General features: G+C 34.0%; 1 protein-coding gene across 2 annotated transcripts in view; it reads right to left on the reverse strand.

Annotated features, from left to right (window-relative positions):
• LOC116344908 overlaps window positions 1-13,749 on the reverse strand; it is an 89,578-nt gene extending 75,829 nt beyond the window's left edge. The window contains exons 1-2 of one of the 2 annotated variants that reach the window (XM_031773770.1): window positions 13,135-13,749; window positions 507-772 (exon numbers count right to left, since the gene is read on the reverse strand). In XM_031773770.1, coding sequence (XP_031629630.1) covers window positions 507-611 — 105 coding nt within the window. In that variant the 5' untranslated portion in view covers window positions 612-772; window positions 13,135-13,749. Of the gene's footprint in view, window positions 1-506; window positions 773-12,739 lie in introns of both variants that reach the window. The other variant, XM_031773769.1, reaches the window with a different exon arrangement.
• Window positions 13,750-18,558: the final 4,809 nt, after the last annotated feature.

Here is an 18,558-nt window from a genome sequence, read left to right on the forward strand (position 1 = left end):
AATGTATATAAACTAATGAATAAGTATGTCGATGAATGTTCCTTCTCTTCTCGCTATTATGAAAAAACAGACGACGGCAGCAGCAGCGACAGCAGCAACAGCGGCAGCAGTAACCACAATACTATTTATTTCTTTTTATAAGCTGGAAAAAGTGCATTTTTCACAACGACCATTCGTTTGAATAAATGAAATAGCCAACAATTATGCGGTGAATGTGGGTTTTGGGCTTATCAATTACATCGATGCATAAATATGTGTAGCGTTTTTTTTATGATTGTCAGTGTCTAATGGCTACAAAGTTCAACGGGAATTCAAACATAAATTCACTGCATTTTTCCGCATGTGTTAATTTTATTGGCAATGGCAACCAACAAATAAATCAGTGCATGCATATTTGATCCAAAATCATAATTAAAACTTTTTTTTTGATATTTTGTTTATTATCCAAACGAAATGGTCGTCAATTCAAATGCTAACAAAATAATTTTAATATAAATGTGACTTACCACGTTCAGTGTTTGAGGTGGTTCCAAATGCAATCCCGAGTACGTTTGAACGGCCAACACATTGGAATTAGATTCATTGTCAGCTGACGATGGCACTTCAATCATTTTATTTTTATTTGTTTCGTTTTTTTACTTATTTTCTCGAACGTGTTATTGGACGGCAACAATGTCAGTTTCGCCAATGACAGTAATTTTATCGGTAGAATGATACTTTGTTTCAACTAAAATACCATGACCTTACTTAGTGCAATCAACAGCGAAATAACCTGTAAGTACAACAATAAAAAAAAATAATTGTAATGAGAGTACAAACAAAAAATGCAAATGAAAATCAACAAATCGCTTATTTTTCGGATTCAGTTGAATTGTGAGTATGCAAATTGCGCCTGATTTTACATTGTTAAACCAACAATATCATGTTATATATATTTTAATGATGTTTCTGTTCTCAACTTCAACTTTTATCACGGGCAAAATGATTTAGAATTCACAAAATAATGATGTTATTGTTGTTGTTTTTTGCTTCTTCCAGTTATATTGTGAATTTTATAGCGGAAAGAGCATGTAGCATAAATTGTTATCACGATAACGACCCTGTACACCGTGCAGTTTTATTTCACACTTTAATTGACTCTGCATCAATCTTATCTACACACACTTTGTTCTAATGATTTTGCGCACGGAAAAAAAGAAGAAGCAGCACGAATGCAGTGGCGAGAACAGCTGTTTTATTGGTGATAAGAATCGTACATTGTTGCAAATCATACACTTTTCATGGTTCGGTAAAATGACTTGTTTCCTGATTTATTTATCATCATTTCCACTGCTAATTCGAGAGAATTCGAGATTTGCATCGCAACTCGATAAGCGTCTCTCAAAAACACCCATTGTTTTGCAGCCGGACCATAAATATCGAGATTAAGGTCGAACAATGGATTTAATTATGTAATATATATTATGTGCAACGAACAATTCCACAAATTTTAATGGCTACTAACATAAATCATTACATTTCATTTATGGTGCGCCTAATCAGATTAGTTTAATAAAACGACCGCATACAGATTGATAGCGAATGCGAATGGTATTGATTCAAAATGCGGCATTTTCACTTTTCACGGCTTTAAATTGTGCAAACCGCCGCCATTTTCCGCCACCTTATAATTAAATGTTTGATATTAAATAGCTGGAGACAAATCGACGAAATGGCATTAGCTAATGCTAACAAACCCATAAAAATGGCAGCAGCAAAAAATGCATAAATTTAATCAAAATAATAATCCGTGTTAAGTTCAACCGCATGCGGCATGCACCATTGAAACAATTCTGAGATCAACGAGTCATTTAAACAATTGTTTAAAAGCATAATATATAATCCATCTCATTCGATCCAATTGCATTCCACACCATCCACACCAAACCGAATAGTTTTGTTCAATAAATTGGCTTGTTAATTGTAAACAAACAAAATTAAGTATCATAAAAGTCACACACATAAATTTATCTTTCAACAACAATTGTTCGATGGTTGCACGTTGCTTTGTGTGCGCCATTGTATCATTTTATCGCCACCTTTCCTTCGATTTGCTGCTGAACTGAAAGCCAATTGTACAGGCGAAAATTGCTCGGCGAAATTGGTAACATATTACAATCGACTGCATTTGAACGCTTTTCCGTGTGTATGTGTGTGTATAAATATAAATTAATGGTGTGATAAAATGCCAAGCAAAACGGTTTTCTAATCATTTAATCGCTTGTTCACACGTACATGCACCGATTCAAAATCACAGCTATACACTTTTTTCTCGCTCTTGATTAAACTTCATTCAATTTCATTGAAACGATAGTTTTTATGCTCTCCGATTTGTTACACAAAACGAGGAAACAAATCAACATAAATTTCATTTTGTCGAAAGCAAAAGTTTTTTTAATTCACTTTTTTATTCGGTTTATCTTGTCTTGTAAAAAACTATAAACAGTTGTGTATATTTGAAGGCAAAGTTAGATCAATAAACTAAAACTTTGCCGAATAACGGCACTTTAAGTAATACGATTAAGTGTTTGACTGAATTTCTGCACTGGATAACGAATTGCCTACATGCAGGAGTTTTTTAATACATTTTTACAATATTACATCCAGTGGTAGCTCAATTGAGTGATTTTGAGTTGAGCATTTTAATATGGAGTGAGTTTTTTTCAGTGCGGCTTGTTCAACTTCTTCTTAAAGTTTGTGAAATTAAATTTGAAAATCATCCAACCAGCTTTAAAAGGCATTTTCTTAAGGGTTTGATCTACGTCTTATCAATACAGCTTACAACGGTTGTATAAAAACAAGAAAATACATTCTCGAATGCAAAAGAGAGATGCTGAAGGAAGGTCGATGAAAATGTTATTCGGTCATCGAACTCCTATAATCCTTAGCGCCATATTCAGATTTTACGTTATTTATCCAAATAGGTAAGGTCCCGCCAATAATTTATCATTGTTTTTTATGTTCGTGCTGTGCGAATACAAACGTATATTATTATGTGTTAACATGAAAAACATAACAGCTATTTAAGTAGCGAAAATGAAACAGCAATTAGATTCAATTTAATCTTTAATGCATTAATGCTCTTGATTTTATTAATCAAGTTGGATAAATGATTTGTTAAAATGTTTTAATATACACTTAAATCACTCATATTGGCACTTAATTCCATTGGAACGGCTTTTTAACAAGCCTTGAATTCGAATGGAAAAACTAGATAATTATTTGTAATCCCATCAATTAAACATCGAACATTGTAAAAAGTTAACAGCATGCGAATTTGATTTGCTTCAGTTAAGCTAAATTAGTGCATATACTTCGAAAAGAAATAACTGAACGGATGTTTCTATTGAATTTTAAAGAATTATTTTTTATTGTTCATTCATAATTTTAGATTGAATCCAATAAGCAATCACATTTCAATCGTCAACTGAAAGTGTTAAAATTATTTCCATTGATTCATTAATTCGCTAGTGCGATTCATTATATGGATTATTACAGTATGAAAAGCTACTTAAATTTCGATTTGCCGATTGTTTTTTTTTGTGTTTATTTTGAATTTTACCACAAATGTTAAGGCTTACACGATGGAATTATTCAATTTTTCGTGTTCAACATGAGCCAATAGATTTTGTTAATTGAGTCAATTTTTAAGTGAATTCTTTCAGGCAGAACACAGTTGGATATGGATACAATGAATAGTGAGAAATCTCAATGGGCGGTCTTGTTTGTATATGTATAATAACGAAAATATATTTAACTACATCGCGTCGTGTGCAAGTGAAATGAGTCATTCGAAATGTGGCATATTGTAGAGATGTGAAAATGTCGATACTCAGCAAGCGACTCGTGGTGGACGTTTATTATGCGAACTGGATGTAATTCGTCTAACGAAAATGCGACGCACAAAAAATGGAATATTGCACGATTATTATGCAATGAACTTTTTTCCCAGGCATTTAACCAAAAAAAAACACACTATATATTCGTAAATCATGTACAGACTAGGACGGATTTTGAACATAGAACGGATTGTAGCGAACATTTTTATTATATAATGCGATGAATAGCATATACGAAATGTATCGACTGATGGCTACAAAAGACTGATATAATTTATCTTGGTCTTTGCGAATTTCAGGAAGCCCACAGCTATTGGTCCATTAGGTCCGTACAACTTTTGATATCGCAAAGAGAAAATTGGCCTATTTGTTATCAGTCGAAAAGTGGATAGAAAATTACAGCGTTGTATAATCGTCTTGAATTCAATTGGATTTGGTGCTTTGAAAAGTATCTAAAAACTCAAACCAACTACCGTTATGTACGGTTGCTCAAATGTGACCTAATTCTGATTTTGTAACGCCAATATGAATCTCATGTGAAAAGCATTCAATCAATTTGACATAAAAGGCATTAAATTAACCTATGTGAGCATCGGATAATCGATTGCCTGAAGCTAACAATTTATTCTGCTGCATTCCGATTCAAATTGACTGTGTGCCTTTTTTCTCTCTCCTCTCTATCTCTCTTTCAAGTGTCAGAATATGCAATTTATTTGCCTCGCATTGATTGTTTTCATTCACGTCTTAAACGACACGAGCTGATTCATTGTCGAATATTTATGGAGCGGTGTCCATGATCTAAAATCCACAAGCGCATCGAATATCATAAATTCGATTAAAATCGCTGTGGAGACGAACACTTCAAAGCAAAAGAATCAAAAGCACTCTTTGTTGTGTGTGCGAGTGAGTGTGGTGTTTGTGCGCACTTCGTTTCTATAGATCGTTCGGCAATATCTTTACGATGCACTGCAAAAAAGGAAACATACATCTGGCGTCAGGCAATAACTAGTGCAATGAACGTGTACAATGCATTATAAATAATAATGATACACGACAATCGAAGAGAGGCGGAGAGAGAGAGAAAGAGAAAGAGAAAAAAACATCCGAAAATGGTTCAATTACGTCCTTGCTTCGACCATATTCGTCGTCGTAAATATGTACACCACATTTGCACATCTATCAACATGCGAACAACGAAAACCACTTGTTCCATTTCATTCGCACTCATTGAACTGTATTCAGCTGACGACGTTCTGGTACATTTTCCCATCGTCGATTTTTTGCCACTCACAAACCGTAATAAAAATTTTGTGAGGAATACTAATTGCGTGTTGCACGTCTTGTGTGTATTGATGGCGTATGGCTGCTTTGAATGTAAAACATCTTCATCACAGTCACAAAAGACGAATGAAATGTGAAAAAAGTGCAAATTTCAAGCAGTTTACATGAAATCTTAACATATTGGTATTTTACGAAGGAGGAAAAATGATTTTTCAAATTGTATGCGGCGACAGAGTGTGAGAGTAGATGATTTAGCTCCCGTTGCGCGTTCGACTTATTCATAAGTGATATCACTTTAGAAAAATCACTGCACGTACCTCGTTTAGAATTGAGAATTTATTGGAATTTCTGCAGTTGTGCTTTTAATATTATCGGTGAAACGATTGTACGATGCGCGTGCCCATTTTCCTCTTGAATGCTGCCACTGCATCGGTTACTTAAGTAAAACGGTAAATTATTACATTTAAGTGGCCAATGCGCATTATTGCTCCAATGCCTTGATAATATGGCAATATTAATAAACTTTAAAAAAATGATTATATTTTATATTTGAATGTTACAAAATGCCATTAATATGATCTCATTGAAAGTGTCGTGATTTTGAGTTAGTACAAACTAGTAAAGATAAGAATATTTTTGTGTCAATTTCACAAATTGAGTTTTCTCTTTTGAACAACATTGTATCCATTTCAGTATCAATAATTTTTATTCAAAATTGAGACTCTCTGAATTTTGTAATTTAACTCATGAAATCTTTATTTTTTTTGGAATCCTCCTGTCACACACGTAGCCGTACCACCCCAGTCTATAAAATGATGGGTTTGGCGGCCAAACTTTGTCTCCCATCTGAACTTTTCAAATCTTTCGATTTGCTGGTCAACCCATCTCCTCCCTATGATACATGCCATTTGCCCTCAAATACAGAAATAGTCTGTCGCCCGAATGATGAGTGAGATATGATGAGTTGTTTATGTACGAGTTCCTGGTAAAGTTTTTCTGTGTTTTGATGACTCAAATTTCGAGAAGAAAATATAGGTGATAATTCATGAATATTCATGATAATTGTTATATATAATGTCTACAATAAATTTGACATCGACGGGAATTAAACTACCCATTCTAAAAAATATTCGATAGATCTGGTGAACCGCGATGAAAATTCATCATTAAATGCAATTGAATTCGGTTAAATATATGTGTTACCATTCAGTTTTCGCAACTTCGCGGCAAAATATTGTATAAACCGCAATGAATGTTTTGAAAGATGAAATCCAAGATTCACGTGAACACTAATGGGATTTGAAAAAAATGAATCTGATCATTCATTTAATAGCGTTTACAACATTTGAAAATGTGTTTTGAGTTTTGAAAGTGTGCACAGAGCGTGATTTTTGTGCATCTCGTTGAATGCGTCAACAATTTCAAGTCCCGAAATTAAACGAGCCCGAACCAACTTTAAATTCAGCTCTACAACTTTGGTCAAGGAAAATCGATAACATTAATATTGCTAGTGTCTTTTAGCGAACATTTGCATATATCATTAGAAACTAAAAAGTTGTAGCGATCGGCAATCGATAAACAATGTTTTATTAACTGAACACGAAACCAGAATCAATTAATATTTTCATATGTGATGCATCCATTCACCGGTTCCATTGTATCAAAGCCATTCGATTTGTACACATTGTGCCATGTTTGTCTTAGCAACTACGTACGTTTTTATTTGTTGTGCATCGATTTATAATTATATTTCAACACGGTTTGCATATGATGCACATCCAAGTTATTCATTTATTCCATTCTAAAAAAAACCTGACACAGATGCTGTCAGGGCAAAAGGGGGCAATGTGAAAATCATATGGAATTGCAAAATCGAATGCAAATAAGTGTGTTACTACTAATGGAGACAAAGTATAATGCGAATATATTTACAAATCCAAACATATCATTGATTATGTCGTCATTTTGCAATACGAATCGCGCTGATGTGCCGCTTTCTCTAAACTATTCAATTAGTTTTTTTTTTTGCGTACAAAAACAGTCGGTTTCAATTTCTGTAATTGAACAAAAAAAAAAAACTATTTCCATTTATTATACGGTGAGATTTTATTAATCTTTTAGATAGTTATTGTCAAGTTAATTCATTTTATGTGTTTACAATCAAATTTATTACTATTCAAAGGCGTTAGTAACTCCCATATATATATACTCTGCACTTCGGTTTCGATTTCGATTCAAGTTGAATTGTATACGCGAGTGCAAAAAAACGACAAAAGAAAAGACTCGATTTCACAACGATGGTGTTGCAGAAATTGACGGCATAAATTATCAAATTAGAGGAATTGCTCATACTCTTCCAGTATTAGATGATCAATTCGCATGTACAAATGACATAAACGTTTCGTCTTTTTTTATTGTGGCGAAGCACTTGTTGTTGCCTTCATTTGTAGAATTAAGAAAAATACACAGCTGAAAAAAGAGGAAAAGATGTAGTTGCAGTAATGACATTTTTATGTCTCATAATTCTAGCGATTGGTATGTATGCAGCGAGTAAAAAGTATTTAAACCTTTGGACAACAGTCAAATCGTTATGCAATAGATTTATATTCGAAAAATTTATGTGTTTGACATGAGCGAAGTTGAGTTGTACGTATTCAGGCCAAATGGATAGTTAAATCTTAAATAATGGGAACACATTTCCATGCGAACAAGCATAAAATTCGTAGGAAGCGGTCAATAAAAAAATATGAATTTGTCATCGCTAAAGAAGATACACATGGCAACATTTTAAACATTTCGATTTATTTATATCTTTGTTATACTTGCTTCACGAAACCAAAATTCACTTTCTCGCTTTTTTTGATCTACTTAAATCGCGATTAATGACATCTTTCTCATTCGGAATTTAAAATTTAAATATGGATTATATTTTGATATTTAAATTAGTTAAAGTGTTCATTTCAAAGTGACCGAGCTATTTAGACAGTAGTCAAAATAAACAGATGACTTTGACGCACAAAAGAAAATTGAATTGTCATTGCCGGAGTCATTCAATGTACTCCCTTTTGTTGAATCATTTCGAATTAACCGAAACATGTGATTCACAAGTACATTTGCGACGAATTTATTTTGTTTGTTTGTCGACGAGTGCAGACAAAGCCATCTAAATGACACATGTAACCCTTTGAATAACAAAATCCACATCGTTTGTCGAGTTCAATGGATCGAATCAACATAGCTCACGTTTTGTTCTTTTATTTTCCATTTTTCATCGCCGAATTTTGACAGATCGTTTTTGTAACTTTCAGTTTTAAGAAATTGCGTTTGAAAATGAGTAATATTTATCGTTTCAGACACTCTACGGTTATTAGTTGAAACGTTTTCACCAGCGTACTCGAACACTGTAGTGTTCGACTGTGTTTAGAGACGGAAACTCCAAAATAAGTATGATTAATAGATTGAAACGTATGATTAACGTTGAATGTGACATTGGCGCGATTGACATTCAAATCAGTAAAATTAGCACAAATTTCGGTGTTCGCAGATTGACATCACTTCGTTAACGCTTCACGATACCATCTCGATGTCACTATTAGATTAAATTCCTGTCAAAATTCTGAATAATTCAATGCTCATCAATTTTCTAATCATCTCTTTGGCAAATAGTTATCCAAAATAGCCGATCAATCGAAAGAAACTCTCATAAAATAAACATACCATAAATAAATTTGCGATCGTGATAATTAACTTGACAGTGACATGTATTCAAGTGCCAAAATAAACTTGAGCCACGTTGGCTGTCACATTTAGCACACGATTATTGCACCGATTTAAATTAAGCCGGCTTCAATATGTGAATACAAATCAGGTATCGATTCGCATGAATTGTGTATGAATATTGAATATCGATACACAGGAACAGGTGACAAATTTTCGACGATTTCATTGCGTAAAATCAGCTTATAAGTCACGTAACAAAACCAAACAGACTTCACTCAAAACACATTCATTCAGTGTAAAGTCAATAGTCTCCTTTTAGATTCGCATTTCTTATGGAAAAAATAAATAAATGAAGTTTTGTCAAACAATAATGACGAAGTTAAACGGAAAAAACGTATTTGCTTAGCCTTAGGTGTACAACAAAAAAATATGTACAGACTGGCTCATGTGTTCCATCGAAAGTCACACCTTTTTGCTATGCAAATAGCACGTGTGCAGTCTTCTATCGCGCGATTTCGATAATACTTTCAAAATTTGCGACATCACCACAGCGACCATATTTGCTTTTATGCGTATCACATCGATTTTTTACATCAAATATAAACAGATTTGGCAATCTAAAGTAAAAGATCCGCGCACAAATATCAAATAATCAGCGAAAATTTATTCATTTATTCGTCTGTGTTGAAGCTCTTTTCATCTGTGATGATACTTTTTCTCGAGCATTTCGAAATTCCACAATGAAGTAATAAAAGGTGATATATTTGTATGCGGCGTGCGAAAGAACCACATCAATTTCTCGGAATTAATAACACAAAGAATAAAACAGGCCTAATAAAATGTGATGAAAAATTGAAAAGATCCAACAAAACACGCATAACAGAAACGCATTGCCACCGAACTGGAACAGGCGAGTCTTTTAATTTCGAGCAAATAATCCACTTATGATTAGATTCTTTTGTATTTTTCTGTACGAAAATGCCAAATTGCCTGTGAGTTAAATTCACTTTCAAGTTGAATGTAATCCAAATAAATGGCGAATCGTGCCTATGACGCGTGTGAACAATAATAAAATGAATAAATTTTCGTTTTGTTGCGTGAGAATGTCAATGTATTATCCAAAAATGGTTCGCACCATTTTGTGCTCGACTGACATTCGTTGAACGATTTAGATGTGAATTGACCCTGGACACAGTGTTTTGAATATATATATATTACACACGAATTGCTTACGTTTAATTCAACCAAAATAAATTGAATATCAGTTCGATGATAAGTCTCCGGCCCACATTCCGAAGGCAACGCCATCGAAGACAATGACATCGGCTCATAGAGTAAATAAATAATTCGATTGGGTTTATTTTTCATTTGTTTCTTTACAAATGTGTCGAGTCTATAATTCCTTTTGGATTCAGTTTAATCGGTGACTCTTTTGTTTCGGATAAACAAAAACCGATAATGTTAAAGTTTAATTCAAAATAAACATTTTTTTTTGTACACAATTTCCATCGGCAGATATTCGAACAGCGGTCAATGGCCATAAATAATAAAAGCCATTACTCCAAAAGAAAAACATTTAAAATAATCGAATTGTTGTTTCAATTGTGCTCATGTCGGTGCACGTCGACAAGATGAAATGTAAGGATAAGCAACACAAGATGCTGAATTCAAGATTAATTTTAAATTAAACAGGAACAATGTGATTGTGATAAAAGTCAAGATGAACTTTCCTTTACATTAAACACCGATTCCGTTGGAATTGCAAAAACGACAGCCGAAATCGTTCGACCCACTTACGGAAATTGCGCGCAAACACAATTTTTTTTGGTTGATAGGCTTCACGAACAGACGTGGGCATTTATACTGAAAATGACTCAATATCACATCACTCTCTTCTGTTTGTGAATACATTTTTTTAATCAAGTTGTATTCTTAATTAAACCGAGTTTTACGCGAAGATCGTGAGGAAAACATGAACATTTAAATCGAGTACAATATGGAATTGGCGTGCGATATGCATCAAATCATGAATCATGATTAAAATAGTAGCAGAAAAAAAAAACATATGACCCGAAAAACGAATCGACTAAAATAGTAATGCGGTTCATTTTGAATGCAAGTAGGTGACAATCTCAGTGTCGCTTTGTTCAGCAGTACATCCATTCGTTTGAAATATTGCACAAATTCAAAACATTTTGCTATACAAATTGAAATCATCTAATTCAAGAACTAAACGCTTTCATAACGAATGGCAAAACTAAAAAGATATTGATCATCTCGAATAATTTAAACGAAAAATGTTTAAAGCAAACAAGACGACAAGCAAAGGAGCCGAAATGTTTCGTTTTTTTTTTCGTTGGTTTCACAACAAATGTGATTGGAATTGGAGGTAGAAGAAATCGAGATGCGATCAGAACATGTTGTTTTAGCTTCCAATATTACCATATTTTGTGAATTTAGTACCCACTATTTCATTTCAAATATGGAATATTCACCATAAAGAATGCCAAAGAACAACACTATCAAAAGCTATTTTTAATAAATGCCAACTCTTTTTTTTGTGTGAACATTTGAATGTGCCAAAATTGAAGGACCGGACGAGAAAGACGTTTTTCATTCATAGGTTTTTTTATGCGATTCGAACGATTTATTTAGACGTTTTAATATGAAAAACAACATATTTCGATGGATTTGATCTCAAACATAAGCACATTAAAATGGGAAAAACCAAGCTGTGACAGTAGGACATAAATAATGACATCGTATTTTATGTTCAAATTCAAATGTTCTTTGGATGACTTTGAATGTACAAGGGTGAGGCAGAGAGAGAGAGAGAGAGAGAGAGAGAGAGAGAGAGAGAGAGTAATAATAAGAATTTGGAGATTTATTTGTCAGAGTATTGTCGTATGAAAGTCGTTTGACTGAAACATATTACCGACCGATTGTTTATGACACAGACACCACAGTCAAATAATGTACTACAGTGTGATATAGTGATGATAAAGCTCCGAAAACTCATCGCAATATTCATTGCAAAGTGGGAATTTTTCGCCACCACCGAGTGAGATATGCCGAACTCAATATTTTGGCACAAATTTATGTCTCATAAAGTGTAAGTCTGCAACAGTTGCTGTTTAGGTGAGAACATAAATATGAACAACAAGTCCATAACAAATGATAATGCCCAATGAAATGTTTCTGTTTTCATTTTTCACTTAGTTAAGTGTTATTTTTGTTTTTCGTTTGTCTCTCATTCAAACATCTTGTTCTAATGGCATTTTTTGTCTTCTTGAAAATTGGCTGTGTTCTTCGTCTGCATTTCTCAGAATCTCCATAGAATTTGTACAAATTTGCCATATTTTATGTAACACGAATGTATGTCGCAACGCAGAAAGTGAATTCGTTGTAGGTGGTTATTTATTCTTGATTATGTTTTTTCGGACTTTTCTCTTTGTCTCTTTCTGATTCTTTTTTTTTCTTTTTCATTTCAAATAAGTAGACGTAATGCTCCGTGTATTTCTTTTGAATGGTACAAAACTCTTTCTTTCAGTCTTTAATAATGTTTCGGTTGTATCGCACCTTTTTTGGGAGCCTTTACTTCGACCAATGAAAAATATTGTCACACAAAGAGCGAGCTTCGCACAAAAGCGATGCCAAATTTAGATAAAAAAGACGTAGCCTTAATCCTTGGTATTGACCCCAAGCGAAGCAAGAATAATAGAATTATCACAACCGTGCAACATCCAGCATCAAATGCAAGAAGCAGAAACAATCTGATTATGTGAGTGAATTCATGTTTAAATGAAACGACGAGATAAAGAAGTCGCATGGAAATGAACAAATTGTAAAACTTAAATCACCTGCATGTATCAGCGCGTAGTTGACAGTAATCCACAAATATAAACATATACACAGAGCATAAAACTGTAAACCAACAGCATGAAATTGCTGATGAAGTCGTAAAAAACACAAATATATTTTCCACTTCGTTTCGAATGCGAAAAAAAGCGATTTACAGCGAAAGTCAGCACATTAATCACTTCACTGAAGGGGAAAGAATCAGTTACAGGTTGATTATAATTTCGGCATTAATCTTTTACAGAGAACGTTTCGGTTGCAGTTGAATTTTCATCTCACTAAAGCACATTACACTCGCATATACCAATTATGTGGGTGTGGAACTTTTAATCCCAAGCCTTTTAATTTTGAATTAATTCCAACGTGATTCTTTTTTATTATTATTATTTGCTCTTACTCTCAACTGCAATCACGCAAGTAACAAATGTGTGCTCCGTTAGCATTGGCAATGTGTTGAATTGTGGTTTGACTGCTTGAAATTGCACCACTTTTCGTTTATTGATTGACAATCTGGTTTGGTTCGCGTCACAATTAATTTGTCCACTTAACTCAAGGCACACACATTGTCATATCAACAGCGGCTATTTTCTGATCTAATTTTATTAATTGCCACAATAACCTGTAACATTTACATTTGGATCTATCACTACAATCAAAGTTTAACTTTTAAAATGAAATAAAAAAAAATCCAATTCGTTGTATTTGGCAAGTGAAACTTGTCACTTATTGTCTTTTCTATCACATTTTAATTTATTTCGAATTCATTAACTGTGCCGTTTTTTGCGTTTTTTTTTCGGCGCGTGTGGGTTTTGTTTGCGTGGAACAATTTCCGTTGATTGCTTGACAAATTGAAACAAAAAAAAGGAACAAATTCAATCGCGCTAATTGAACGCACGATTTTGTCGTGATAAGCGATCGCTACGAAGAAATGTTCACTACTTTTTAAATCGTTAAATTTTTCGATGGTTTCGGAAGTTGAAGTTACCGATGCAAGTAACACGTTACGACTGATTTCTCGCACGGGATCATTAGATCATAACAGCGAGCGTTCGATACACAAATCGTCAAACAGAAGAGAGATACAAAAAACAATAACAACAACAACAAAAAAACACGACGAAAAACCACATTCGGCTTCGCCGTGTTTGTGTGAAACGTAACATACGATCGGTGAATGAAAACAAATCACTTGCTCAGCGTTCACAGCAGTAGAAACAGAGTCGAACGCGAGCGACTAGTAGTTGCAATACCTGCAAAAATATGAATAAACGTTCCAGTGACAACGATAACAACAACAACGAAAAGCAGGCAGCTCGGCGGTGGCGGCGGCGACAGTAGTAGTAGTTATAGTAACGCCTGATCACCATGTTTTTGAAATTATATGTATACAAAAACGATCTCAGATTAAAATTATAATGTATTCATTTTACACCATTTGTTGTGAATGAAACCACAATGATCGGTCCGGTATGCGGCATTTATTTATGCACATTTCACGTTCAACATCAATAAAAATCACTCAAATTTATATGTATATGATTGTAATTACAGTTTGCATTAGTGTGTTATTTTTAAATGTTCATGGATAGCGTTGAAATGATGTAAAAATAACACGCTTTTGTGCACATATCACGATTGCGATATGCCATTTGAATTGCGTTGACATCGAGCAATGGTAAACACGACGGCAATGCGTCGATGGCAAACCGCCGTTCGATGTCAATTCGTATTCGTTGATAAATGGCTGGAAACATGTAATACGGTATTAGAACGGTGCTTATGCAGTATTCATTTTGTGTATTCTATATGGTTCATAAGTTTACACGCAAAAAAAAGTTTATTACTAAATACACGGCAATACAATACTCATTTAGATGAAATGTTTAAGTAAACACGGGCGGAGAAAGAGAGAACGATTGAAACAAGTGGCAAAAGAATGAAAACATATTTACATAAATAAATGTTCAATGCGATCGAATCGTTTGATGTTGTTCTCTCTCTCTCTCACTCTATCGCTCTCTCTTGTGTGTGTGTTGCGGTTGATGTATGGCGACGATAACAATGACGCCGATTGAGAGATTGATGAAAGCAGCCACTTCAAACGAATGCTGAATAAGCAGGTACAACACATAACCTGTTGACCATATTGCCATGTAATGATCTCAGTTGATTGAATATGTTTGCTATTTACATTTTGTTTGGCATTTTATATTGCTGCCTTCATTTTATGTTTGACGTTTATTTTATTTACAAACACATTTCAAACTGCCAGCATATAAACAAACCGTTCAATGAATAAGCAAATAAAACCACAAATTGTTGATGAATCTATTCGGAAACCGAACGGAAATTGCTTACTCTCCCAAAACTAGCACAAGTGGAAAAGCAATCAATTATTATCAACGTATGACCAAATTATTCGATGTTAGATTTATCTTATTTTTTTAGTTTTGAAAATTCCGATGGATTCCACATCGATTACCTCCATGAATTATAAAAAATTCATGCAAATTGTTTGTCATTCATTTGCATGTCGTATAAAAACTCATTGTAAAATTGTTTATTTGTCTACTTTTTTTTTGTTTGCACTAAAACTTGTTCAATACCTAAAATACTTTTCAAATACAATCAGGTGAATTGTTTTGCGTGAGTGGATGCTCAGCTGAATTGCGTTTTTTTCTACATGAATTCGATTTGTTTACTTCCTTTTCGAACTTGAGGCGATTATTTGCATACAGTTTGCTCGTTTATGAGATAAACAGATTGAGAGTTGTCATCGACTTAACACGTGAGCCAATTAGATCTAATAAGCTCTAACAAGCTGTTGATGAGTGTGTTTTTTTTTATTTCGCCGCACTTCTCTTCTCATTATATTTGAATTGCGATGACCGTGCTCATGATTTGATTCAAACAAATCAATGACAATGGCGTTTTTTTTGTTGTTGATCCACAAATGACCACATTTCTTGTTCACCTGATTCGATGGTTAATTCTGGTTCTGCTAAAACTGTCAATTTCATTTAAAATTGTGTGGGATCAGTTGTTGTCACTGAACTCACAATAATATTCTCTATTTCAATCAGCTATATCCGTATGAATATCAGTGTGAAGCAGAACAACGAACGCATAGAGACCATTTCATTTGGCTTGAATCGTTACTCGTCCCACACGCACTCGTCTCCATGGCATATAGTTGCAGAAAAAATCAGTTTTTATTGAGTTCGCAAACCACTTTAAATTAAAATTGTCCAAAGTAAGACACCAAGTTTCAAAAGGAATTAAAACAAAGACATATAAACGCCGCCAAATGAGCTGTGAGCGTAAACTCATGAGACGGCTAAAAATCGCCAACGACACAAACACTAGAAACTGGAAGCAAAATAGAGAGCGACAGACAGAGAGAAGAAGAGGGAGGGAGTCGAAGCAACCCAACATTCCCACGCATGTCACTTTATCTATTTATTCGCATATAAATGACCAATTTTTTATATACCGAATCTGTTTATAAAATAACGACGCACTGTTTATTTTTAAATACACTTTGTCTTCAGTTCCATTTTAATTAAATATGTGTATTCGCATTAAGAAAAAAAAAAACAAATGAATGAAATGATACACACGGTATCTACACATCTCTACCTATCTATTTGTAAACGGTTAATCTCTGTGTTTTTAAATACGCATATCATTCAGTTTTTCCGAGGCGACTTGCTGTGATGGTGCTGTTTGTATTTGGATATTGACCGAAAATGATGTTAACTTACGTTTGAATTGAATTTTGTTTAATTAAGAGAGTGGCCGTTGCATCGACAGTCGCAATGTCTTCTGAATGAGGTCGGAATTTCAAATAAATCGACAAAGAGAGTGAAATGTGAATGGAACAAAATTAATTAATTCAGATGATGTTGCTGCCGCAATGTGTGTTTGAGGAACAAACGGTGTCTTTTTTCTACGGCATAGTATATACACATCTGGACATGGACTTTACACGGTTCACCAACACGAGCGGTATTTTGTTTGTGATTGGGAAATGTTCATCTTTTTTATTTCATCGTTTTACGAACGACGCATCGCTAATGACACCATTATATTTTTTTTCGCAATTTTTTTGTTGCCATGACCAATCATTATGGGTTGCAGACTATCTAAAGAATGCAGCTAATACAAAATTGTAACCAAAGTTGTTACCAATAATTAGCAATTTTCTTGTTTGAATGTAATGGTAACCGAACAAATACCAAATACGCTCTCTAGGCGCTGCAAGTTTTTTTTCTACTTCAATATCGAATGCTGTAGTCTCCATCGATTGACCGATTATTGGTATCGATGGTCTTTTTTTCTAGTTTGGCGGCACCAGCTATTGTATGCGCTTAAATTAAAAGAGAGAAAATTGCATTGGCATATTTTGTTGTAATGTCAAGCCACACAAACAACAACTGGCTCGCTGAAACAAGTGGGCATTTTCATGCATTTATTACAACAAAATTGCATTGATTTTACAACTAACGAGATGTAATCGAAACGGTTTTTATTTTTCGTAAATGCTTCAATAAACAAACGTGCATTGGGAATTCAAACGGGATTTTTCGAAATATTAAGGGAATTCGGATAATTTTACGTGAGTTACAGACTTTTATTTCCATTTAAAGTTCACCAAATTAAAGCCATTTGAATGGCTTTAGTTTTTGCTCTTTTACTTTATATTTGTCATGGCTTACGAGATTGCTAAGAGACACTGAACAACTGCACGTTTTCAGTGCGCTCTCTGTGCTACTGATATCGGTTGAATTGATATCGGCTTTTATATGAGCTATCTCAAAAAGTCCGGCAAAACAAAGATAAACTGGATACAAACTTGGACGTAACAAGTCCCAAAGAGTATTCTATATTCGTCTGAATTAGATGCATTCGATTTGAGCACAAAGAGATTTATGTGCGAACTTAAAGTATATATATACAAGTTTTGCTTCGATGACTTTTTTTTTGTTAAATTGACGATGAACCCAAGCAGAAAATGAGAATTTGGAAATTGCCATTTTTTAATCGTCGCTTTTTTATTTTTGCTTGATGACTTTGCCGAAAAGCGAGCGTCCCGTACATAAACAAATGAATTAAATTGTGCAGGTTTTTGTACAAATAATATAGAAATTGTGTCTGCGATAATCAATAATAAATCAACTTACCATGGATGTAGTGATCAGAGGTGACCGCATGATTGATATGCTTGTAACGCGATTTAAACCTGTAAAGCTATTATCATTAGAGCATGACAAAAGTGTGTGGCTTGATTGTGTGAGCGATTATTATTTTTTTTTTGCATTCAGAATTTTGTCGAAACGCAGTTCTCGCGGGCTTATTCTTTGACCTTGTTATATCTTAATGCGGAACAAATGAGATAAACATCGACAAATCAAAATGGAGTGCAATAAGAATAATAAATCGCATCCTTGAGCGATGCCCACGATGTTTATACTCTCCCAAAAAGTCATCAAGATTTGGGTGAATTGTCTTCTATTGAAAATCCATTAAAATAAACTTATTTGACACTCAGCCGCATTTCGAGTGATTGGTTGTTTGTGTCAATAGGCAAGTACTTACAGTGTGTGTGTGTTTGTGTGGTTACTTTTTTTCAGATTTTATGCCAAATATTTCGAATACTTTTGGAAATATTACATATTTTGTACAATTTTTATTCATATTTCATGTGTGCATAACATAAGAAGTTTTAACGGCCCACACTTTTGATTCGTTTTCAATTTGAAACGCTAAAATTGATTCAAAAACCCACTGCAGTTCAATGGAACATAAAATGGCTTTGTCT

Source organism: Contarinia nasturtii, unplaced genomic scaffold (genome assembly GCF_009176525.2).
Source record: "Contarinia nasturtii isolate CC-2019 unplaced genomic scaffold, AAFC_CNas_1.1 Cnas_scaffold_1182, whole genome shotgun sequence".
In the NCBI taxonomy this organism is placed as follows: domain Eukaryota; kingdom Metazoa; phylum Arthropoda; class Insecta; order Diptera; family Cecidomyiidae; genus Contarinia; species Contarinia nasturtii.